Source organism: Haemorhous mexicanus, chromosome 9 (genome assembly GCF_027477595.1).
Source record: "Haemorhous mexicanus isolate bHaeMex1 chromosome 9, bHaeMex1.pri, whole genome shotgun sequence".
Classification (NCBI taxonomy): domain Eukaryota; kingdom Metazoa; phylum Chordata; class Aves; order Passeriformes; family Fringillidae; genus Haemorhous; species Haemorhous mexicanus.
The window spans coordinates 27245803-27271771 of NC_082349.1; the positions used below are offsets into that span (position 1 = coordinate 27245803).

The window sequence follows — 25969 nt, forward strand, 5'->3', positions numbered from 1 at the left end:
TTCATCCTGGCAGGGAGCATCTCCTCCAGCCATGCATTTCACTGAATAGTGACCACCCCATCCCACCAGCCAAGTGCTCAACTTGGAGCATGTGACTTGTCCCACTGTTGGCTTAAAAAAAATCCTGTCAGTCTAATACCTTATAAGGTCAGGGCCTGAAAGGATGAAGTCACACACACATCAGCATCTGTACTGCTCCCTGTGATCTGAAGCCAAGGAAAAATCAATGGGAGAATTCCCATCTTTCATATGGGCTTTGGAGCAGAGCCTGGAGGAGATTTTGCCTGATTGGTGTTAACGTGGTGTGTATGTTCTTTCCTAGCAAGCTGAAGAAAGGCAAGAAATATGTAAAGAGATCGCATATAGCCCTTTACATGTGTGTTTCTACTGATTTGATATGAGGAATGATCTTCTTGAGACCTGCAGCATGATTAAACTGCCCAGATACATGTCTAATGAGGTGCCTTGTGCTCAGGTGTCTGTTCCTTCACAATGACACCTGTATCTCCCAGCTTTTGTCTGCCAGGCCCGTGAGGATGTCTGGGATGCCACAGGGCATTGAATGGAACAGAAGAGTGTCATTGAGGCTAATGAATCACACCTTTGTGAGCCCAGCCAAAATCAGGATGCCCTGGTCTCGCCTACCAGCTCACAGCTTGGCTCATTGTTTGTTACTCAGCTCCACAGACACCATGAGATGCTTAAACAACACATTTACAGCACTCCAAAATGGCAGAGGTCTCCTGTGCACATGTGTAGGCAGTGAGAGGTCACTTAGGAAGCCACATTCTCACTGTCTTCATGCTAAGAGCCACCTTGGGGTCCTTTTCAACACTTGTTCAATCTTCCTTGAAGTTTTGTAGGTATTGTTTTTCTCCTTTCCTTGCAACCTTCTGGGTTGAAATAAATCTCTTCTTTCAGGTATGTAAATCCCACCTTCATGAGGTGCCAAGGGACCTGCTGCAGGCTGCTTGGTTTCCCTGTGCTCCCAGCCAAGAGAATGCTCAGGACCCAAATGAGAAGATGCTTTCGGGCGACGAGGGAGTTTGGCTCAAGGTAAGTGAGGGTGTGTGGTCAGGCACAAAGGATTTGTTTGTCTTTACCCAACTCTGGTAACAAAACCCATCCTTTTCTGTCCTGTAGGAGCTACAGCAACCTGTAAAACTACTCATGTAGTACTTCATATGCTCCTGCACTCTCTGTAAATCCCAAAATACCTGTGCCTGGATGTGTCGTAGTTGCCCCATTCCCACTGTGAACAGCAAACCCATCCAGATTACCAGGAGGAGGACTGTGCATGAAACCAAAATACCACAGAAATGCCTCGAGGCTGAGAAGCAACTTGCTCCTGACTCTCCCCTGCAGTCATGCTGTGCTTTAACACCCCCAAAGGGCAGGCACTGGCTGTGTTTAAAGTCCTACTTGCCTTTGTTCCAGCAGCAGAGGGCAGCTGGATATCCTCTGCCATCCTGAGGGGTCCTGAGCACCCCTGGGTGCTGCTGAGCACCCCAAGCCCACAGCAACCAGCTCTGGCACACAGGTCCTTCTGAAGATTCCAGACCAGGGGTGGCACTTCTGTGCCCCAGGATGTTGGTCCTGCAGCCCAAAAGGGGCTCGGGGGCTGCCCCTGGGAGGGTCCAATCCCTCTGTCCCAGCAGGCAGAGGAGAGGGACAGAGGAGGGCTGAGGGTTAGACCACTGGGATTTTTACAGCATTGGGTTTCTGACCACATGCACAGTTTAGAGGTTTTGTGGCTGCTGCCTGGTGTTGCTGGAAAGCCAGGCTCTGGCATGCTGCTCCCTCTGCACTCTGAGGGGCAGCTCGCCCTGTTTTGGTCGAGGTTCTCCAGAGAAGGCCTCTTCCCCCAGATGCTCAGACAACTCTGTGAATCATCAAACCTCAGTCAACAAACATGGGTACTGCTCTGAGGTCCTCCGTCTCTCCAAAACTACTTCCTTCAGCCTTCTAATTCTCCCTCTCTTCCTTGTCTGTGTGCTCACAACCCAGTTTGTGGCTTCAGTCTCTGGCCATGACAAACGTGCCTCCTTTCCTCCTTTGCTGAGGAGAAAGCAGTAATCCTCCCCCTTGGCCTTACCTAGATGAAAGCTTGCTTTCCACTTCTCAGCAGGGGTTAAAACATGTTACAGTTTTATTGGAGCTTGTGGTCAGTCCTCTTCCTCTATGGATGTTTATACTAAAGACTTTCATTACTGGTTCTCTGTGCTCTCTCTAGGAGTGCTATTATTTTCCGCCCATAAAATTATTTATGGACTAGTAATAAATATGCCCTTTTTTACTTTTGTAAGAGTTGGCCTGATTGGTAACATATTGGGTTAGGAAAGATGGCTTTTTGTTGACAATTTGCCTAGCACAGCTGCCTGCCCAGACAGGAGTGGTGCTGTTCATGCACATGTGTACCCATGTGCACGGGGTGTTTGGTGTCCACCAGCTCCCGGGGCCATTTTAAAGCGGTTGCACCTGTGTCTCCCAGGTTAGAGCTGCACCACAAAACTCATCAGATGGTAGGAATCACTTCCTACAGTGTTTCTGAAGAGGTAGCACCAAGGAACAAGAGGAAGGGCTGGGTCAGAGGGTGGAATGGTTTGGGTTGGAAAGGAGACTAAATGCCCTCTAGTTCAACCCCTGCTGCCATGAGCAGAGACACCTTCCACTAGACCAGGTGGCTGAGATCCCCATCAGATCTTGAGTGTTTCCAGGGATCCACAACTGCTCTGGAAAGCCAGTGCCAGTGTTTTACTGTGCTCACTGTCATGCTGTAATTAAAGCAAAAGGTATGTGTGTCTGTGCCACTGCACACAGCATCTGCCATGCCCCTTGGCTCTGTCTGCACCTGAGAATTGTTACAATTTGCAGATCTCCAGCCATGCTTTGTTCTCAGTTTTTAATACACCTGACGAGGAAAGACAACAAATCACTTGTAAGCAAGTCAGGATGTGTAATGCAGGAAATTAAATAAGAAGGGGGAAGAGGGAGGGAGAAAAATTAAGAAGATAGCCTGCTGTGGCCAAGCACATAATACGTATTGGAAAGGATTGGGATGTTAATCAAGGCAGCTGCTATTGGCCTAACTTGGGGCCAGCACCTTTCACCCTGATGCTGATGCACTGTAGGAAGGGAAAGACTGAACTCTTCACCTCAGGATGTGGAGTCCAGGGAAAGCCTCGCCTAACTTCTCCAACTGCCTCTCCTCCCCTGAGGAACCACACCTGGAGGTCGGGTTCAAATCCTCCAGGTCCTTGGGACTTCACAGCTCTGTCCTGGGGGGCTCCTTGTCTGTGAGCACTGCTGGCTCTTCTCTCTTTCTTTTCCTCCCTTCTTGCTTTCCTGTTTCTTTTCCTTCTTCCCTTCCTTATCTCACCAGGGGAGACAGTGGGGATATACCAAATAAAAACATTGGAGCCCTCTGGTCCACTCCTTGCAGCCAGGCAGCCCTGTAAGCCAGCAAGCCCTGGCTAAGGGAGCAAGGAGACACCAGTGGGGCCTCACCCATGGGGCTTTTGCTGATGAGCACCTCCCTGCAGGGTGGGAGCCCTGGGCTGAAGCCCAAGGTTTTCTCCTGTTCCCGTGTGTGAACAATGCCTGACGTGGCACGAACCACCCTGAGGCTAGGCTGCCATCACAGATTGTGTGGTTGTCCCCTCCATTCCCACAGTCTGCTCCTTGGGCTGTGCCTGGCCAGCCAGGACTTGTCTTCTTTCCAAATACACCTTTGCCTTGAATTTCTGAGCTTCCTCCATGCCAGCATTCCACAAAAACACTGTATCGGGAGGATCTTGATCGAAACACATCTCAGCACTGGGAAAAGGGGGGGTACTGGGGTGGGGGAGAAAAACATTTCTGTCCTCTTCCAAAGAACATCTGCTCTGCCATGATTGATGCCATGTGTTTCCCAGCTACTTCCAGCTGCCTTCAGGGTTGTAGGCAAGTAGCAAGTTGCTGGCTCTCCTAGCAGGCAGGGCTTCTTCCCACGGATCTTTCCACATGTTGGCTGGTGTATAGTTTGCTGTTGCAGTGGCTACTGGGGGCATTCTTTGGGCTTGTTTTGGTTTTTGTCTTTTTTGAGGGCTTTTTAATTGGAAATATTTTGGTGGCAAGGCTGGTAGCTGTTTTCCCTGGGTGTCTCACTTGCCTGGCCAGCTCTGTGTAGGCAGAGCTCCTACTGAGCCTGGTGAAGGGGGAGCAGGAAAGAGGTTATCCAGGTCTTGCTCAATTTAAAGAGTAGCAAATGTGGATGCTGTGAAGATGCTATAAATTTAGGTCAAGGCGGGACTGAATATGTGAGGAGAAGGCTAGTAAAAGGAAAAAGGGAAATTCAGAGGGAAAGGACTGTTTTGGCTCCCTTCCTCCTCCCCACCTTTGCAGCCATTTGCAGCCCTGCAAGGTCTCTGACCCCTTATCCCTGCTCCTGCTGTCCTAATGCTCCCTCTTCTTCTCTCTTGTATGGGCTCTTAGGAGCTGTATTTGGTGTGCCTGCTCTCAGAATGTCTCCTGCCCTCTTTCCTAGGTTTGCTTTGAGAGACCTGCAGTGGCCACCTCTCTCCTGCTGTTCCTGGCCTCCTCTGGCACAGTCCCAGGGCAGCAGCCCAAGCCGGTGGTTGCCGTGCAGTTGACTGACACAGATGGACAGAACTGCTCTTTGGGTGAGAACCTCTGGCTGTGACACCAGTGGGGACACCCAGAGCTGTGACCTCTCACTGCTGTCCCCTGCCCCCCCTTGCAGGATCAGACTTCCAAGCTGGTCTGTTGGCGTGTGGAGGGGGCAGATGTAAACCAAAAGCCAATCCCTGGAGCTGGACAAGTCACTTCTTTCTTTGCCTTGTCTCACAGGGACGCACGAGATGTCGTGTCAGCACAACCCCCTCATCATCAACGTGACCCACAGCCAGGAGGAGCCACTCCCCCAGGTTGCTTCGGTGCTTCTCAACTTCTCCTCTCCACGTGTGGGCATTGCAGCCGTGGCCTTGCGGACCTTGGCTCAGCCTGGCTCCTCTGAGCCCCTCAGCACCTGCCTCCTGCAGCTCCAGGAGGGATGTGCCCATCAGTGCTACAGGTAGGGATGGTCTCCTCAGGGCACGTCCCAGTGGCCACCCAGGGTTGCTGCTCTCCTCTGGGAATTTGTGTTTGAATTCTGGAGTTTTTATCTTCTCATTGAGTGCTTTGTGACTGTCCTCAGATGGCTTTTGAGATACTGTTGGAAGATCTGCTGTGTTGAGTCTTGATTTGCTTATCTTGCTGGAGGGAACGGGAAGGCAGAAACCAGATTTTGTGCATGGCCTCTGCATCTGTAGCAAACTGTGCTAAAGGACAGATTCCTGGTGGGAAAACCAAGAGAAGTTTAAAAATGGCTGAGAAGTTATCACTGAGAGTTTTTGCTAGAGCTGAAGCTTCTTCAGCACTTTGTTTACAAGCTCCACCTCCATCCATTCCAGTCTTCCCTGTGCTGCTGAAGGTGGGGATGGAGCTCTCCTCATCTTCTCTGTTCTCACTCCCAGTCCATCCAGGCCCCTCACAGAGTCTCACACTGCCCTGCTGAACATGGTGATAATGCCAACAGAGGCCTCAGCACTTTAAATCTGCCAAGTCTGGGTGTGCTTTCAGATCCCAGGCTCCCTGAAGCTACACACATATGCTGATCCAGGGCTCCAGTTCAGCCAGTTACTCAAACCACACCACTGGGAATACTGATTTTTGAGTTGAGCTTTGCTGGAGCTTTGGGGTTCTTCAGCACAGAAGGGCTTTGTCTAGGGTCATCTCATTGCTGTTCCAGTCATGTTCTTTCTGTTGATGGCCTGGATGGGTGAACATCCCTGATGACAAATGAGAGTGTGTATTTGTCTTAAAGCCTGTTAGGATTGTGGTACAGTTGATTTATGTAGAATTCTGGAAGCCATGAATATCCTGAAGTTGCTTTTTACTTTTTTTTTTTTAAGTGCGTGTGTGACTTATACAGAAACATAAATCATAGTGAGTCAGTGTATAAATATTATTCTCAACCTTACATTAAAAGATCAGTGTTCACCTGAAATGCAGCGTGTTTCCTCCTGGTAGCTGTTACAGCAATGTACCCACATGCTTCTAAGACCTTGGCCAACTGATGTGGTTTTTCAATTACATTTTCTCATACCTTAAAATAATCTTGCATTCTTGTTGCTTGAGAGCTTCCCCCTTCCCCTGAGAAGTGACTGCAAGGAAGAAAAGACTCACTGGACACAGCTGAGCATTGACTGGGGGTGAGGAGATCCCCATATAGGGGCAAATAGAGAGGAAAATAGATGTTTTCCTCATCAAAGTCACATTATAGCTGAAGCACAAGCCAGTTCCAGTATTGCCAAGGCACACCAAGCTGTGTCCCTTTTCCAGGGGCACAGCAGGCTCCTCCTGTCTCCTCTTCTCTTGTTGCCCTCCCCTAGGCTCCCCATGGCCTTCACTTCACGGCAACATGCTGAATTGCAGGTTATCTGTGTGGCCTTAGCAAATACTCGAAGTAAATCAGATTCCCAGGGTTTTCAGAGTAGAAAAATAAGAGTATTGATCTTCAGAATTAAAGTCTGAATATTCAGAGTGGGGGGTTAGGCTTACAGCCTTGAGTAGCCTCACAAATAATAAAGGATCTTCCTCTGTTAAGTCAGGAAACATTCAAGTATGCCCCCTTTATTATATTTTTAAAATCTGTTCTATCTCCAAAAATAATGCATTGCAGTATTTTTAAAGGTTAACGATTCATTTCATATAAGGTAGGTGGATTCTGGTTCTGGGCAGGGGAGGGGAATCCCCTATAAAAATCCAGGAATAGAAAATCTTCATAGGCTGAGAGACATTTGACTGTGAAAGACCAGAGAACATGGAGAACATCCATGTTCCTCCAGCAGAGAGCTGAGCTGACCGTTTGCACGCAGCCAGCCCCGTGTACACAGTGCGTGCGTTTGAGGGCTTTCCTAAAATAACCCGAGAAAGGACAGTAACAAAAGCAACAAAGAATGAGATTTCCTGCCTTCAGCCTAGAAATGCTCATTGCCAGAATAATAAATATGTGACAGGTTGGTATTTCTCTAGCATCTTTCATCTTGAAGGATCTTGCAGTGCTTTGCAGGCTGGGGAAAACATAGAGATCGTGTTTATGCTGATGAAATGCAGCTTTCTCCAGGTCAGGGTGCAACAGGTGTTTGCCTCTAGAAAAGTATCTACTTGTTTTGAAGAAAGTGTCTCCTTTTGGGCCCACTCGAGGTGCTGAAGGTTGGCAGAGCACTTGCAGACTAAAGCAGTGGAGTGTCCTCACTGCCGTCACCAGGAACCCCTCTCTACTGTCTCTGCCAGCAGATCAGGGTTTGTCTGTGCATTCTGCTCCCAATCACAGCCTTATGAGGTCAAGCAGAAATCAGACTTTTAAAACATTTCCACCCAGGAGACCCAAAGCTTCTGTCTTTCATCCTTTTCTTTGCATTTTTAAACTGAGCCACAGTCCCTCCTGTTTAACTTGGTGCGGGCTATACACTGAACCAGGGGAACATTTTTCATTTCCTCTGTTATGTGTATTTTTAGCTTGCTTTTATTTTTGGTGTTTTATTTTATGTTCACATATGCTGGGAAATGCCTGGGTGGGTTCACAGGAAAGGTGCTACAAAAGGTGATCTGCTTTGTGTTTGTATTTCCTGTGTGCAAGCTCTCCTCTGCTTCCCCAAAAGTGAAAAAGTGGGTGTAAGGCCCCAGGGGGAATCAGGTTTGGATTCCTTTAGTAATAAAAATCGAGGTGAGGGAGAGAAAATTAGATGGAGGAGGGAGTTGTTTACACATTTTCAATTGATAAGCTTTATTCAGTGAAGAAGACTGTTTCCCAAAACAGGTTTTGTTTGGTTTGTTTTCTTTCTTCCAGGCACCAAATTTATGCAGGGTCAATTTATGGGCTGCATGTGTTATGGCATGAAATTTATGGGCACCCTGGTAGACATGCTGGTGTCTTATTTCACTGAAATGTAGAATAGTTTGGGTTGGAAGGGACTGTAAAATCCTGATTCTTTTGCCTCTGGCTTAGGATGCCCCATGGATGGAGTCCCTGTCCCTGGAGGGATTTAAAACACAACGTAAACATGGCACGTGGGGACATGGGGTAGTAGTGGCCTTGGCAATGCTAGATTAATGGCTGAACCTAATTTTCCAGGGCTTCTCCAGCCTAAATAATTCTGTGTTTCCAGGGTCCTGATGACCTCCTTTCCTGAGGAATGGGCTCACCTCTGCCTTTGAGACCTCTAGAGGTGCTTCTTCTCCAGCATTAAAGCCTGTTGACCTCTGGCACTTCTCTTGTGGGTCCCTGACTGGCTGATGGGCAATGGTGGCCAAGACTGTTCTGTAGAATATGTTATTAATGTTAATTTAAACTTGAATTTAAGTTAATGTCCAGCTAGAAGGTGTCACAGGTCTGGAGGGCCAGACACCATTTCATGGACTGCCCCATCCCATTTGCTCTCTGCACTCTAATAAGCTTCATTAGATTAGTGCTCTATATATGGGCTTTTTTGGGAATGCTCAAGATGTCTTCTGCCTTTCCCTGAGAATAACCAGGGAAAAAATATCTCCCAGCACAGGTTTTTCACCAATATAGGTAAAAAACAGATAAAGGTTTGATCTTGAGTCAAACACAGTAAATGAACAGCTTTCAAACAGGGTGCTTGGTGTCACCTCACAGATACAGGGAGGGAATGTGAGTCACAGCACAGATCAGTTGTGTGAGTTCCCATGTCCAGTGAGGAAGGGAGCAACCCCTGGGAGACCCCAGGTTTGCCAGCAGAGCCCTTGGGTTTCTACTGCAGCCAGTCTCCCCATTCTGCCCTGTCCTTCCTGATGTCATACCCAGGCACAGGGATTTTTCACAGGGACTGGATTAAATGCATCCTTCAGAAGGTTCTTTTATCTCCTTTCACAAGCTGCAGGTGGTGATGAGCACACCATCACCCCTGCTGAGCTATTCTCATATCCAGTAACCCTCTCTGCTGAGAAGGTGCCTCTGATTTCAAGATGAAAGTTGTTGCTTTTGCTCCATCCTTGTAAGAAAGGTCTGAATGCCTCCTGCCAGCAGGCAGACAACTTTTCTGTGTCTACTTGTCTGTACAGAGATGTCAGATCCCCTCATTATCTCCTCTCTGTCATGATAAATATTTTTTCCTCCTTAAATCTTACAGCATAAGTCTTGCAGCCCAGCTATGGCTTCTGCTTCCAGCTCCCTTTTGAAATCCCTCTGCTATTTTTATGTCTTTCACGGTGATGGATGTGGCTCAGAAATTAATTCCTCTGGACAAGATGAGAAAATGAGGTGGAGTGTGGTCCTGTGGAGATGGGATATGGATAAAGATGTTCTTTGGGTACGGTCTGTCCTGGCTGAGGTTGGGAAGGTGCCTACACCAAACCTGACATCCCATTCAACCTCATTTTCTGTGCAACTATTTTGGTGTAGTGAACAACAACAAAAAAAAAAAACATGGAGAGGAACTGTCTGGAAATACATTATGTGCTCTTGCTTCTTTTTTTTCCCTTTTCCACTCTGGCTGTGGAGGGGCCAGCAGGTCATTTGATGTCTTCCTGGTGCCTTTTCTCTGTCTCTGAGGCGGATGACAGCAGATGACTCACAGGGATGTTACTTTTTGCCAAGTTTCTTTTAGAGTCACGTACAGAAGCAAACACCTTTTCTTGAGATGGCAACCTCAGTGCAGATCGTAATCAAGAAGCATCACCACCGTTGGGTCTGTACACGCAGCCTGCTGCCACAAGGATGGTTGCCATCAGATTTACTGGAAAAGTGAGACCTTTCACCTTGCCTGAAGGGAGACATTCCCAAGTATTTCCAAAACACCTTTTCTCATTTCCTAGCTATTCTCTTCTGCTAGACTGCATTGGGGTAAACACCTTTTTATTTCACTGATGTTGAGTGCTACAGTCCAGACTCCACCAGAGTATGTGCAGTGATGACTTTTAACTTCAGGAGATTTGGCCAAAGCCTTTAGTTTTCTGTCAACATCTCCTATAACCCCCTCTCCCAAAAATTCGCACCATGAGAAGAACTTACAAGTTTTCGCTGTTAAGAGCTGGAGCTTGATGATAAGGGATGTTTCAGCAGCAGTCTTGGGGTTGAAAGCCTGAGTAGACACTACAGCAATGTATAGATGATTTATTATACTCAAGACAGCTGCACTGCTTTTGACTTGGCTTAGTTTGATGTGGGTAAATCCATCAGTATTTTCTATGTTGCATTAAGTAAAACATGAAATTTCAGCTTTTCGGAATTTGGGATTTGTCACAACAAAGTAGTGTTACCATACTAGCTTTGCCACCACTGGCTTCACATGCTCTATTGCTGGTAGTGGCTGCCTGCTTTTGTTCTAGAAGGATGAAGGATCCCAAAGGAAAAGTTTTGCTCTAGTTTATAGAATTGTTCCCATTTCAGAACAAAGCTCTTACCGTTCTGGAGCATTTAGGGCCATCCCTAGACAGAATTTCACAGATTTTCAGACCTGGAGCTTCCTTTGATGTATAAGTTATGGGACTTGGTGAGCCCAGAGCATCGTGCAGGCTTTTGCTGACATGAAATAAGTTAGGAGAAAAACCTTGGTATTTTGTAAAAATGTTGTTGACAAATCATTAGTTTGAGCTTCAAAAGATGCTGGGATAGAAGTGGAAATTTTTTTTTGATGTCTCAGGCAGTAAAGAAGTAAAAAAATATTGGCTTGTCCCACATCTTATATGGCCTGAATCAGAAATGGGCAGAAGTCAGGAGTTTGCAGCTGTGATACAGGAATTTCATTTATCATCAAAAGCAGAAAGAGCTCCTTCATGCTGAGATCAGAACTGGGCTAACTGCACCATTTCCTTGTCCAGCCTTTGTTAGGGTGTTCCAGGGCCTGGGAGCTGTGATTTATTCCATCACTTTACTCCAGCCCTGGCATAGCATGTGGATCATGATGGGGCCAGGTCACAGGGCTGTTTTCTCTTTTGACCTGCACTTGTTCACCATCAGGCTCAAAAGTGTCCCTGCCCCAAGTACAGCAGGGATAGCAGTGATGATGCTGATAAAGGAAGCAATCAAGGCAAGGTTTGTTGGTAGGGTTGGTATATATTTTTTAAGATTATTGACATATTTGAGAAAATCAAACAGCTTTCAGTGATGTGAACTCCTTTTCAGGTCTGGGATAGCAGCACCTGACTTCAAAGCAAGGTGTAGGATGAGCACAGCTTCTCAGAACTTGAGCTGATCGGGCTCAGATAATTTCCAAAATAAAATCTAGTGGGTATTTGTAGGTTTAGGAGTGTTGTTAAACACAGAGAAAACAGTGCTAAGTTAGTCATCTTTGAGGGCAAAGAGAAAGGTAATTATTCTAACCCTAACTTTTCTGTTATTTCTAGAATATATCTACATGCACATACGGAATATGTGCATGAGTGTGTGTGTATATATATATATATATATATATATGTGATATACATAAAAATATTTTGGGTTATGACCCGTAGTTATCAATCTCTTATGCATAACTACCCTATGTAACATTCTGTATTTATAATCCTTAAGAAACTTGCTGATATCTTGATCTACTTTGTACCACACTGCTGGTTGCATTTCTGAACTGGTGGAAAACCAAAACGTCCCTGGTAGCGCTCGAAAAGATTAGCTCTTCATTTAATTTTTATTTAATAACAGCATTGTCCCAACTGCCAAGGCTGCCCCAGACAATGTGCTGTCTTTCCATCTGCACCAGCAGGGCTGCTCCAGCCAAGCACTTGGCCTGGATGGATATGGAAGGTGCCAGGACACGCTCTCAAACCAGTGCTGTGATGGGCACATGCTCCAAAACTCAACGCCCTGACCATCAGCTGTGAGGGTGGGGAGGCCCTGGCACTGACTGCCCAGAGAAGCTGTGGCTGCCCCATTCCTTGGAGTGTTCCAGGCCAATTTGGAGGGGGCTTGGAGGACCTGGTCTAGTGGAAAGGTGCATCTCCATGTTTTACCGGTGACTGGTGAGGAAGGAGATGGAATGGAGAAGCAAGGCTGGTAAGAGGACATGTGTGTCCAGAGGCAAACACACAAGGAAGTTTAGGACAGTGGCTCCATCACTGGGGACGGGAGCAAGTATGAGCCAGGGGCACAGGCAGGGAGCAGAGCAACTGCCCAGAGAAGGTGACTGTGGGAGGGGAGGGGAGAGGGCTACAATTGGTAACAGATGCCCTCAGAAGCTAATGACCTGACAAATGCTGCACTCATAAAACAAATTCTTTAAAAAGGAAGCAAATGGAAATATAAGCTAGTGAAAGAATTTGCAGCAGCTGCCCTGAAACCATTTCTCACTTCATAAACAGGTCTGCATTGAAAAAACAGCCCCTTTCTTCTTGTTCTCCTTTGTGGTCCCCTCCTGTGCCCACCGGCTCTTTCAGGGCTGTGGCCTGCAGGTTTCCACCATGCCTTTGGCTCGGTGGACTTGTCCAGAGTCAACAGCACATTGCGTTCCCTTAATGTCTGCGTCGGCACCGATCTGGGTTTTTCTGGGGTTTGTTGTTTTTTTGTTTTTTGTGTGCATGTCTTTTGTGGTATTTCTAGCTCTGTGCATCCTTGGCTGGAAATGTTGAGTAAAGGCTGGAGGCAGAGGCCTCTGCCTCGCTGGGAGAAAGGCAGTGCCTGAAAACAGCAGCAGCCCTGTGCCAAGCAGGGAGCAGAGGAGAGCGAGGCACTCAGGTACAGCTCCCTCTCTTCTCTCTCCAGTTATTGCCTGGAGCTGCAGCACCTCTGTCCCTGGCTGAGGAGGGCTGGCTGAGATCAGGTGCTGCACCTATATCACTTGGTAACAGATAAAGCCAGATTGATGGATAACCAGGGTGTGGGAGCTGTTGTACTGCCCTGTGTCTTTTTCTAATTCCATCCCAGGTAATTAATCAATGGGCTGCATTTCACTGATGGAGACCATAGCCCTTTGACCCACTCTGGTTCTCATAGTTTAATTGTGATGCTTAAATAATCAATATCTAATGACTGCTCCTCAGTGGGAAGCTGCTGAAGTGTGGAGGCAGCATGGGTGATGCATTGCAAACCAAGGAATGGATGATGCATTTCCAACTTCCCCGGCACCTCTTGTAACTTGCAGCAGTGCTGAGGGGAAGGTTTTTCCTCCCTTTAGCTACATCTCACCTTGGTGGCCACAGCTGAGGCTGTAGAGCTGGACAGGTGTGTTGAGATGGTGTTGATCCCCAAGAGCCTGGGATCAGCATGCTCAGGCTTGGGGTGCTGTGTTGGCCTGTGGGAAGAGCAGAGGTGCTGAAGACCATCAGAGCAGAGGGGGAAGGTGACAGGAATGGAGTTGGGGAGCCAGTTGTATATCCAGCTTCTTCCTTCCACCACAGGCTGTGGTGTAGCTGTATGGATGTGAAGGGAGGCTGCACAGGATCTGAAGAACATCTCATGGATGATTCCCTAATATTTGCAGAGGATTCCTCTTAGCTTTCCTTGCAGTTGGAGAATCATCTGTGGATTCTCCAGTGTCCTATACAGAGTTTGACATACCTGATTCTAAAGGTATACAAAGGTATTCCTTCTGCCTCCCCTCTCCTTGTCACCTCCCTCCTTTTGTTCTCTTGGTGTACCTGCAATGAGCTCCCCTTTGGTGCCAGGCTGTTTGCACAGTCTGTGCCTGTGTGCAGGCTGCACGAATTTTGGAATATTGTTGAGCTGTGCCTCCTTTCATCAGCTTAAAAGAACATGGTGGTGGTTGGTGGGAAGGTGTGGGCTGGGGTTGGGATGAAGTCCAGCTAAGACAGAGCTGGGATAAAGTACTCTCCTGGCATCATTGTCAGGGGACTTCAAGCCTGGAAGAAGCTGTGAGGGATAGGCAAGCATCTCTAGGCATCTGTGACCTGCTGAGCATTCACTCCACGCAAGTGCCACCTGGAGAGAGCCTTTCCTTGCTGAAGTAGTCCGGGGACCCACTGGTTGATCTCTTCTCTGTTTTCCTTCACAGCTGTGCCCACGGTGCCTGTGAGGGATCAGGAACCTGCACACAGCCACTGCTTGCTCACACTGCCACCCTCAACTGCAGCTCGGATGGCCCAGGGCACATGACGTGTGCTGTCTCCTGTGAAAAGGGCTTTGTCCTCCACTCCAGTGGTGGGAAGAGGCTGGGCTCCACGCAGGTGAGTGGGCTTCAGGATGGCCCATGGGACCAAGACCTAGGTAAAAAAGATTTAACCCCCCTGAGGTGGTTGGAGAGAGCACAGAACACTTCATTCCTCCAGCCCCAACCTTTTTGCTGCTTTCCCAACACATCCCAGCTCAATGAAACTCCAGTTCTGGACCCCTGTGCTCATGGCTGGTGTTTCTGCTTTGGAGATCCTTGTCTTTCCCTTGCTGCAGTCCTAGTTCTCCCAGTCCAGTGTTGTCTGCAGAGCACAGCTCTGCCAGGCTGAAAGGTGCTGCAGGGCATGTCCCAAGTCAAGGTGATGGACTCCAGCAGAGGGAGATGTTGATATTTCTGCTCTCCAGATGGGCATTGCTTGGAGGGTTAAACATCCCTGGGATGTTTTCTCTCTTAAAGCTGAAGTTAGTGGCTCAGGAAAAAAATGAAGTCATTGCAGAGCAACTATATTTAGAGGCAGCTGAGAGCATGGAGAGCTTTTCTTCCTTTGTGTTGTGTTGCAATAATGGCACAGAGGTCACTGTGAAAGAGTTTGTCCCACTTTCCAGAGGGTTGGGGTTTACCTCATAAAAGCCAGGAGCCAGCACAGCTCTTAGCTATTGACTCAGGAGACCTGGGATGATATGCCCTTGGGAACTGAACTACCTTGGTCCAGGCAGTCACCTTGGCAGGGGTGTAGGCACACAGTGTCCTGTCCTTGGGCTGTTTCTGGAGGGGGGAACAGGATTTTCTGGGGCTGAGCTGGTCTGCAGGCCAGACTGAGCAAGAACGTGAACTTGCTTGGGGCAGACAGACAGAAGTGAGTTGGGCTGTGTCAGGAGGGTGACATTTCCTCTCCTTGGAGATCTGCTTGTGACACCTGGCAGCACTGCAGGTTCCCCATGCTGCAGTGGTGGCCAAAGGAGAGGGGGACACTGGGAAATGCAGTAGGGCAGCTGGAGTGCACTGCTCATCACTGGGAGGTTGTTAATTACATGGCCACTGGGTCTGTGGGCCAAGGCCTGTCCAGGGAAAACAAAATGTTCCCATTCTCCGAAATGAAACCGCACTAAATGAATCTGCCTGGGGTGACAGCTTTCCTGTGTTTGGCAGTGAGATGGGAAACTTCTGAACAGAGTTTTACCAAGTGGCTATCACAGCAGAGGGCAGCTTGCAAGGGCCTTGCCCTGTGCCCTCCAGTGGTATTATGGCTTGTAACCCTATTTAGGAAAATGCACACAGCTCTTCTCCTGAGCATCCTCTCCAGCTAGTTCAGTGACATCTTGATCCTGCTGCACACGTGGGAGAGCCAGGCTCAAATTTAGTGATGTCCTTCAGAGCCACCACAGCCAGGTTCAGTCAAGGTGCTGGTTGGGAGGATAGGTCACATGTTCAGCTGCACCAGCAGTGTGACTGTACCCAGCCATGAAGGGACATCAGGAACATTGGTGTGCAGCCCCTGGCTGAGGGCTGCTGGGCTGGGGTTAGCAGTTTGGGAATGGAAATCATAGAACAATGGGTGTTGGAAGGGACCTTTAACAAATCACTTAGTCCAACGCCCCTGTTGTGGCTAGGAACACCTTCCACTAAACCCGGTTCCTCATAGCAAACCATCATTCACTATTCAATTTTGATGAAGTCTGTAGCACGTGTTTCTGACCATATTTAGTGGTGGGACCATGGTGGTTTTTGATCTTGGGCAGCTCTGAGTAAGAAGGGCTGTACAGTTAGGATTTCTAAAGGAGGTTATATGATTTCTTTGGGGTCTGTGGGCTGAGGTGTGAGGGAATTGGTACATTCAGGGAAAAACAATCAATAGAAGAGCTCTCTGACAACAGTTGAACTGACTTGATCTTTTAAGGGAGGAAATTGCAGTACATACAGGTGGAAATAGCCGAGCTCAAGAGGTTTCAGTGAATCTTGAAGGGACTTTCCTTTTTTCCCTAGTGGGGGCTGGTACTGCACAGACAATGTAGCATGCACAGTGGCTGGATTGTTACCCCAAGGCACATTTCCTGCTCTCACACCCCACACATCTCCCTGTGAACAGGTCAGGGCTTCACGATTCACTGTCCAGAATGGGGACAAAGGGCATAGTGGGGGAGGAAAAATGTTGGAGAGCTCTCCTCGTCCTGAAACCTGGTTGGACCTTTCTGCTGTGGTGGCACAGCTGTAGATCAAAGCTCTCCTCAGGAGTCTGCTTTGCTTTTTCTGCAGCAGGAGGTGGTGCTGACGTGCAGTTGGGGACAGTGGGACAGATCTGTGACTTGTGCCCCTGTTGACTGCCGTGTCCCTGACCAGTCCCACGTGTACTATGCCGAGTTCTCCTGCCCTCTGGGGACCACCTACCTGCAGAGATGCTCCTTCTCCTGCATCCCTCCAGCCAAGCTTCAAGGTATGGTCTGGAGTGTCAAGACACTTAACCACCCTTTTTGATGCCACATTTCCATGCCTGTCCCACGCAGTTCAAACAGAGCTTTGCTTCTTGGAATTTCTCACTTATCCTGGATTTGCCAGCTGGATGAGTTCTTGAGATACTTCCTGAAATGATGGGTATCCCTCCCCCTGGAACAGAGACATCCTAGCGTGGGGATAATTCCCTCTGACTCCCATCCCCAGGCAGGCAGCCCTGATCCATTCACCTCAGGGTGTAGTGATGTCCTCTCCTAAGAACTGGTCCAGCCTCCAGGCAGACAGAGAGGACTTCAGAGAGCCAGCAGTGGCTCGGTGCCTGGTGGCTGTGGGGAAGCCTGTGGTTCAGGGGGCTGGGGCTGTATAAAGCCATAGAGACTGATGCCCACAGCTGTAGAGCAGTCTGGGAGATGTTCTCCACCCAGACACACCATGGCCTGGCTTGCATTCTGCCGACTCCATCAGCAGCCACAGGAATTTTTTAAGCCAAGTCAGAGAAAGAGAGCTACTGTTATGTCTGTGCAAGGGCTGAGCTGGATGGGATTTCAGGGGTAATTGCCTTGACCGCTTCAAGCATTGGGACTTTGTGAGTTTCCACCAGTGCCTTTGCTCTGAAAAAATCACATACAACAAATCATTTTAATGGGTGCCCTACTTTATGGAGACATTTATAGCTGAAATGTATGAGAATTGTTTACTTATTGTAAAAGAAAAAACCTTAAATCTAAGGATCAAAAACTGCAGAGAATTAAGGTCCCATTTCATGACAGGTAGGATGGTGGCAGATCCCCAGAGTGGGCTGATCAATGGGTAGCATATGAATGTCAACAACACAAATTCTGCATGAACTGATGCCCATTGCCTTGGGTTGGTCAACTGAGGCAGAGCTTTAATCTGATCTTGCACTCCCAGCTGCCTCTTGGTCCTGCTGCAGTCCCTGGGAGCTTGCCATGGGCTCCCTCCATGGGAAGGGGTCCCCTCTGTGGGCCCCTGGGTGACTTCCAGCATGATGGCTGGAGGTGCTCAGCCAAGGCTGCCAGGCCCTGTGGGTAAACTCTTAGAGTCCAGCTGACACAACTGAGCCACTGAGGCAGGGACGTGCTCTATGCTTGCTCCCCTCAAAGGCTTGCATCCTTACAAGCAAACTGTCAATGCTAACAAATGCTAAGAGTAGGCAAGGAAAGGATGACGTGGCTGTGTGGTACTTGGAGGTTGGAGATGACCCCTGGCAGCTGTGACCCATCAGGAACACAGGCACTGAGTAGAGATGTGATCTTGTCTCTGGCCCAAAAGTGTTTCTGTAAAAAGAAAGGGATGTTTGAAGGAACTGTAGAGCAGCCTGACTGCACCACAAACATGCTGATCCAAGCCTCTCACTAGGAATAGTCCCATTCACTCCAATCCAGCATTTTTCTTGCTCATCAGTACCCAATGAACTATCCATCATCCAATCCATCATCCACACCATGTAGGTGATGTAGTCCTGGGCACTTCCTGCAGGCATCCACAGCTGTGCCGTTTTGGCCCCTCATTTAGCTGTGTCTGTCAGGGACAGCAAAGAGCTGGGCTGTGTATTACAACCCAAACCTCTAAGGATGGGTGCTTTGAACTCCCAGTCACATCAGTGAAGCCTCCCACATCTGTCCTTGTGGCATTTTCCATCCTCCTGACTCTCAGGTTGCCCAGAGAGGTGATGGGATTCCCCGTCCCCAGAAACACTGAAAGCCAGGTTGGGCAGGGCTCTGAACTACCTGACCTGGTGGAAGATGTCCCTGTCCATGGCAGAGGCAGGCTGGACTAGATGGCATTTGAAGGTCCTTTCCAGCCCAAACCACTCCATGATTCTATGATCTTGCACTGCCTCTGTAGTAGGGTATGACAGCTTGATCAGCATAGCTGAGCACAAGCTGCTAAAAGCCCTTGGGGAGGATGAAGGTGGGCTGAGCTAAACATGACAGAGCTGTCCTACACTAAGGCCCATGGCTGTCCTGAGGCACCACGAAAGAGGGCAAGTTTAAGGGAAAGATTTGGAGAGATTTGCAGAACCAAGATCCTTTCTCCAGCCTCTAGGAGTTGATCCTGCCATTACTTTTGTCTGCATTCCAGTATTTTCTGCTACAGCCTGACGAAGCAGGCAATGGAGTCCATGGTCTCTGTGTTTGTTGCCCCTTTTGGTATCAGTCCCTAACAAGAGGACTTCTGCTGGTTGCTCTGAGCTCCCCTCAGCAGTTCTCCATTCCTGGATGAAATGTAACCCCACACACACTCTGCTTCTCTTTTGGGGTCAGGGACAAACCAGTGGCTCACCTGCCTGGAGGATGGTCTCTGGTCCCTGCCCGAAGCCTTCTGCAAGCTGGAGTGTGAGGCGCCTCCCACCGTGGCCAACGCCAAGCTCCTGGTGCCGCGGTGCCTGCGGGGGAGCCACGACGTGGGCTCGGTCTGTCGCTACAAGTGCAAGCCTGGCTACCACGTGGCTGAGAACACAGCAGACAAGCCTAAGAAGTAAGTCTGTGGCAGGTCTGTTATCACCATTTCTTTCCTCCTCCCAGTGTGTGCAAGGAGCAGAGGTGATAGGACAATGGCTGTCTCGAAGACCCGGCTTGATAGGTGGTAGAAGGCAGAGCAGCTTGCTCTGATCACACAGATTTCTTGGAATACAAGAGGCATTCCCTGGTCTAGGTGAACCTGGTGGGAGCAAGGTGCTGTTGCACACATGTGTTAAGTACTTCAACCTGAAACAAGCAGATCTTCCTGTGCACCTCAATGTATTTGTCACTCTGTGGAAGTTAAGCACCAAATTAAGTGTCTGTGGAACCCCAGGTAATGAGACATTTACAAGATGTTGGCAGATTCCTGGAGCTTCTGTCTTTCCTAAAAGCGATAAAACATAGAACAGAGGCACTGCAAGAATGAATGGCTGCCTTCTGTCGGGGTTAACATCTCACCCACTGTGCCTCTTGGCTAAATTTAATCTCTAGCAGTGGCATTTCGATGGGAGATTTTTCCTGATGCTTCGGGGAAAAATTCCTGGTGGTTCACTAGCCCTGCTCTCAGCAAGTATCGCGATGTTGGGGGATAAAGCAGCGTTTTGTCTGTGATGCCTCCAGCCAAAGTCCCCATTGGGTTTGGTCACTAAAGATTCCCTGGCACTGGCTTGGTCCTCCCCAGAGTCTTGATTCTAGCCCAGATCAGGTAATTATGTGTTAATTGTTTAATGCCCCTTTCCAGTTTTAATTGGATGCAGACTTCATCTCTTCTTTGCTCTGGGGTAGAGTTGTTGTGCAGTGAGAAGCAGTTGCCAAATTTCTTGCCTAGTAATGAAGGAAGTGGTTTCTGTAAACAGCTTCTCACAGTGTTAGGAGCATTTCTTGGGCCAAAGGGAACTGAGCAAATGATTATTATGGCAGCAATCACATGGACTGCTTTGCAAACTCTAGAGCAGCTTTTGTGCCTGTGGCGCTTCAGGCACTGGGCATTCAAACAGATGCACTCAGCTTGCAAAGTGAGGCCCCCTTTGTCCTACTGCAGCAACTACTGGTGAAAATGATGACCCCTGGGAGATGTTGAGGCTCCTCTGATGTGTGAGTAACTTGCATATGGGTCTGAACAGCCTGTGAGACAAGTCAAGGAAAATCATGTGAAGCAGTTTATGTTTTCATAGCAATGCATGTTGACATAGCATTTTCCCCTTTGCAGTTGTCACTGCTGCTATTTCATCAGACATCTCTGATGGTGGAATACAAAAACCACATTAACGAAACCAGAAAAAGTATTGCTTTCCTATCATGCAGACTAACTCCTATGTGAGTGGCCCAGCCCAAGAAAAACCTTTCCTTGGGCTTGTAAATGTCATTGTACCGTGTCATCTGGAGCTCTTGGTGTGCTCTGAGCATGAATACAAACCCCTTGGTGTGGTGTAGCAGCTCTTAGCCCTTAAGTCAGTTCCTGGGTTGCTGGAAATCCTTTCAGTATGTCAGCCCTGGCAAGGAGAGGGTGGGAGCTGCCAGAGTGAAAGGTTGATCTCTTTGATTATTCCAGTTTTGGAGAAAGGGAGGTGCTGGGGAGTTATGGAAGCAACCAGCTCTGCTGAGGTGCAGGTTCCTGATGTGCTGGTGTAAAAGAAGGGTCTGAGCTGGTGATTTGGACATCAGGTTTTTAGGGTCTCTGGACTCAGAAAACTGAGTTCTTTATCTATTGTCTCCCTGTTGTCCACCAACCCAACAAGCACAAGCCTTGTAAAGGATTTAGTGCCATGAAGGTGTGGACATACATAAGAAGCAAGACTCTCTATATGTAGTAGATTTTGGACAAAAGTCAAGCATAATCTGTGACTGAAGATTCCTCATGCCCACTAACTAGCTCACCCTTGAAAATACAGTCAGTCTTCCTTTGAATTACTCTTCTAGCTCTAGCTTTGCTCCTCATGTGGAGTTGCCCACCTTATGCAGGCCTGAACCTCTTAGGGATCCAGCTGTCTTCATGCAAGTGAAGATAATCTTGGACACAGATGTTCATGCAATTACCTCACTATTTTTAATTTGAATTTTACTGCAGGAGCAGTAAGGATGCTTAGAAGGGGTCGAGGACATAGTTGAAATTAATTTCCCATAGTTTAAATGGAAGAGAAAGGGAATGAAGAAATCAGTTGTCCCAGAGATGCTTTTGTCTGTTAACCTTGGTGAGGAAAGGCCCTTGGGAAATCACTGCTTGTCAACAAGGGATCCTTGAGGAAATACTGATTGTGTAATCAAGATCCTGCCAGAAAGTTGCTGCCTTCCTGCTGGCAGGTTCATCTGACTGACACTGCTGACATGAAGAATAAATCTTCTTTGCCTCTTCCTAAAGGAGATCTGTTATCAGCCTGGAGAGGCTCCCAGCTGCCAGGCTACTTCACTTCTAATTCTAGTGTAAGGTAACAAAGGGAACTTAACATGTGCATTTGTGCTTTGTGATGGGAGCTTTCTGGACTTAGGCAGAACCTAAATGTGGTGCAATGGCGGTACCACCCCAACACCTGGATCACACCAAGATATGACCTGTCAAGGAGAAATGTTCAGCATCACCCAGAGCTGTAACATTGAAATGTGCTGGCCTGAAAGTCAGGGGTCAGATGCTTTGGGGGAAAGGGCATCACCTCCACAGTGCTCCTTGCTGTTGCTTCCAGCATGAAGTGCCATCTGAAGAAGATCTCTGACAGGAATTGACAAGTTGGATGGGGCTTGGAGAAGCTTGGTCTAGTAGAAGGTGTCCATGTCAGGGGGGTTGGAACAAGATGATCTTTAAGGTCCCTTCCAACCCAAAACAATTCCATGATTGTGTGATTGTGCTCCTTTAGAGGAGCACTCCAATGTTGAGAGGACGCTCTCAGTTTGGGGACTTAAAAGGTCAGACCCTTCAGGGGACTTGTTTCACTTGCCAGATGTGAGATGATTCCTTAGAGAGAAGAGATTTGGGGATCTCAAAGATGCCTTTGTGAAGGGTTGAGCTCCTTCTGCTAGCTTGAGGGAATGAAGCAAAGAACCGCTTTGGTATTTTCAGGCAGATTTGAAAGTCTCAGCATGCCTTTTGACCAGAGATCAAGGGAGCCCAGCACAGTCCCCGGTCAGCTTCTGTGGAGATGTCAGCCCCTCTTCCCTCTCTCCCTGTTCAAAACCAGAAGGAGAGAGGGAAGAAGGAGAGGAGGTAGGAGAATGTGGAGGAGAAACTGAGGACTAGAAGGAGTTAGCAGACTGGGGACTGGAAACAAAACAAAGTTCACAGCAGGGCAAGCAGGAGAGCCAAATCCAGGAGCACTGCAGTTTAATAGGGCACCAGGCACACGTGTGGGGGGCACAAAGGCACTCGCTGCCTCTGCCTGTATCTGGCCCCTTCCAGGTAAAGGGCAAACACACACAGCTGTGGGAGCCAATGATCCAGGTAAAGAAAACCCAGGCTGTCAAACAGGTTCCTGTCACTTCCACCTCTAAGATCTCTGAGCATTTACAGCCCAGGTTGTGCAGGCTGTTTGGAGGGAGCACAGCCATGGAGGGTCCTACACACTGGTGCAGCTTTCTTTGAATTTACTGACAAATCTCTCTCCTTTCCTCCTATTCTTTTTGAAGCCATCAGTCTCCTGCCATAGGAGATGAGGCTTTAGGCTCATCTGTCATCATTCCTGCACAGCAAACCCACTTCCCCCCAAGCTGGCTCCCTCAGAAGATGGCTGGATCCCTGCATGTTCAGCTCCTGGAGCCGGCCATGTGCTTGTGTCTTCACCTCAGATACAGCCCTTGCTGGCCTCAAACATCTCCCTTGCCTCCTCTGCCCATTAGGCTTGCCTGGTTGGAGGGTTGACTCTGATTTTCCTGGCTTCCTTGTTAATCCTCAAGAAGTGTCACTAACCCAGATCAGAAGAAGTTGCAGGATGGGAGGGGGTCCAGAAATTTCCAGCTCCTGTGAAGTTGTGTGCATTTATGTGTATACTTTTTTTTTTTTAAAGCTTCTCCTTTCCCTTCAGTTCATGCTTCCACATGAACTGCTTATTTCACATATGTGGGAGTGGTCCACACCCCACCCTCTACCCTGGGGTCAGCCTGGGCTAACTGTGTTTGCAGTCCCTGGTTGAGCCTCCAGAGCAAGGTGGTCTGGGGGGGTGCAGGTTTGGGGGGAGGTGTGAGAGGCCATACATGGCCTGGCTCTGACTGGGCTCACTCCAGCACCACATCAAAACGTGGAGCCCCTGTGAGGATGATGGGGCTGCAAACCACAGCGTGCACCTGAGCAAACTGCAGCTGCTGCAGCGTGTCCTCCCCAGGCTTGACCCATCTCCCCAGGCCTCCCTGGGCACAGGGCCTCTGCCATGACTTGGAGGGCAACAGGGAGGTGCAGTGGCCAGTGAAAAGTCATGTGTGGCTGGCATGCTCCTGGTCTTTAAAGGAGTTTGCTCAGTGCCTGAGGGATTGCTGTCACAGTGACTTCACACTAGCAGTTTGTTTCTATCTCCATAATCCCCAGTGCTTTACCCCTTCCAAGTCCTGCAGCTAGATCACACCCTGTGAGCCAGGAAGTTCAAGAAGGGGAAAATGCTGCTTGTGGAGCTGGACATCCAACATGGATTAGTACCTCTTGGCATGTGCCTTTGCTTACCTTTAAACTTAGGCAGGGCAAAGCATTCAGACATTTGGGAGAAGGCAAAGTCTGATGGGGACATCTTTGCAAGGCAGTGACTATCATCCTCATGGAAAGGGAAGGCAAACAAGCAAGTTAAATGAGGAATGGACTGAAACCACAGATGCCTGCAATGGAATCCAGTCCCTCCACCTCACCAGCTTTCTCAAATACTTCATCGCTGTAGTTCCCTTATTCACTGCTGTAGGGGTGATATTGCAGCAACCCTCGCTGCTCAGGTGCTCACACCACAGCCATCCTCACTTCTCAGGTGGGCTGGAGGGAAGATTTGTGCAGAGCTGTGTGCCACTGGACTTGCTGCATCCCATTCCCTTCCCTGCCTGCCTCTGTTTTACCTTCTGGAGCCTGCATTCACCTTAGGAGAAACCCACTGTCCTTTATACAGTCTTGAGAAAAAACAGATCCCTGATTTCTGAAGGGAGAAGGGGACTCTCCAAGAGCTATAAATATTTTAAAATATGAGAATGCTGCAAAAACCTCTAAAATGTCTCATCCAGGAGTTCCCAGCAGAAATCTAACAGGGAGCACCCCTGGTGTGGCAGCAGGTTGCAAATGGGGTCCCCTTGCTTCTCCAGGCTGTGTGACCCTGTACCAGGTGTGGAGGCACAGCTGGGTGGCCCCACACAATGTCATGACACCCTGCACCAGCTGTTAAGGGGCACATGGGTGGCCCCACACTCTGCCTGCTGCCTCTCAGAACAAGGGGCAATTTAGTGCCTTCCCCCAGGGCTTTCTCTAACCCCTGCCGGCCCCCTCCACATACCTGTGGCAGGCCATAAACTCTCTAAGGTGGTGCCTGGAGCCCTGCCTGCTGGCACCCATGGTGGGAGAGGACAGGGGCAGGCAGCTGGAGTGTGCTGTCTAGTAAAGGAGGACACAAGTGGGGGGAAAAGCCTCATTAAGGGTGCAGCAATCAGCTTTGGCTCAGATAAAGCCCATCAGGGCAGTGACATGTCCTCTGCTGAGGGAGGAGTCCTTGGCCAGCCTGATGCTTCACCAGTTTTGATGCCTCTGTGTAAAAGATGTGGTGTCTCTATCACTGCCAGGGACAGTGAAAAGTGGATGGGCTTTGCTCCTGGACTTTTTCTTTCTTTCTTTTCTTGGCAAGTAGCTCATGTCTGGGCTGTTTTAGCTGCATAGGGTGGTACTGGTCTGCTGCGGCACGGCAGCCCCTTGGCGAGAGCAGGATTGACAGATCTGGCTGGAGTACAAAGAGGAGCCTCAGGAGCAGCTGGGCACAGGCCAGAGGATTTACTGGTGGAGGCAAACTCCATCCAGCAAAGTATGCAGCTACTGGCTGGGGGACAAAGCAGAGCAGGACCTGCAGGGACTGTGGGAGGAATGGTTTAGGGGCACCACAAGAGGTAGGGAGCAGTGGGGTGGCGAGTGCAAGGGAAGTGCATCCAGTGCTCCTACATCAGTGCAATCCCCACAGGGAGAAGAAAAGGTCCTGGTTAAGCATGGGGTGCCCCTTTGGAAGACATGCCCGTGGTGAGGGATTGTATGGTATGGGAAAGTCCTACACACAGGGGGCATGACTCTGCTCCAGGAGAGATGTCTTCAGTCTGCTCCTGACATCTGTGGGATGCCTGGTGCAGCCAAGGTGCAGTGTTTGGGGTTCTGCAGGCCTGTCTGGCATCTGTGTTTCCCCAGGAAGTTCTTGAAGGTGCAGTGCCTGGAGAGTGGGCAGTGGGAAGAGGGACACTGTGTCCCTGTGGTCTGCAAGCCCCCGCCCCCCGTCTTCGAGGGCATGTACAACTGCACACAGGGCTTCGAGCTGGACAGCCAGTGTGTCCTCAACTGTGAGCAGCAGGGACAGCAGGTGAGTCTTGGGGGAGGCACACACTGACCACACCTCGTGTTTCAGAGCAGCTACAAACTGCAAGGCTCCCTGTGCCCTGCTGTGCAGAGGGGCCCTGCAACAGTTTGACCCATCCCCAAGCCAAATACCCTTTTACCACCAAAGAGCAGTCCTTCTACAAGCCCAAAGGTTGGCCTTGCAGTCCCTCTACAAGCTCAAAGGTTGGTCTTGCAGTCTCTCTACAAGCACAAAGCTGTTCTTGCTGGGCCCCATACATGGCACAAGGTGCACCACTGCCTGGGGATGCTCATTTGCTCCCTGGAAAGCAGTGGTCCTAAGCAAGCTGGCTTATCTTGTGTGAAAAGGGACAGAAAGCATAAGTACGGGGTTTCCAGTAAATTTTGGGAGCTGCTGTGAAAGCATTCAC

General features: G+C 49.0%; 1 protein-coding gene across 1 annotated transcript in view; it reads left to right on the forward strand.

The window, feature by feature from the left end:
- Positions 1-25969, forward strand: part of PAPPA2 (pappalysin 2) — an 89124-nt gene that overhangs the window by 43719 nt on the left and 19436 nt on the right. Inside the window, exons 11-17 of the mRNA XM_059854850.1 lie at positions 922-1056; positions 4526-4661; positions 4849-5071; positions 14010-14181; positions 16380-16557; positions 18863-19076; positions 25395-25563. Of these exons, the coding sequence (XP_059710833.1) occupies positions 922-1056; positions 4526-4661; positions 4849-5071; positions 14010-14181; positions 16380-16557; positions 18863-19076; positions 25395-25563 (1227 nt within the window). The remainder of the gene's footprint in view (positions 1-921; positions 1057-4525; positions 4662-4848; positions 5072-14009; positions 14182-16379; positions 16558-18862; positions 19077-25394; positions 25564-25969) is intronic.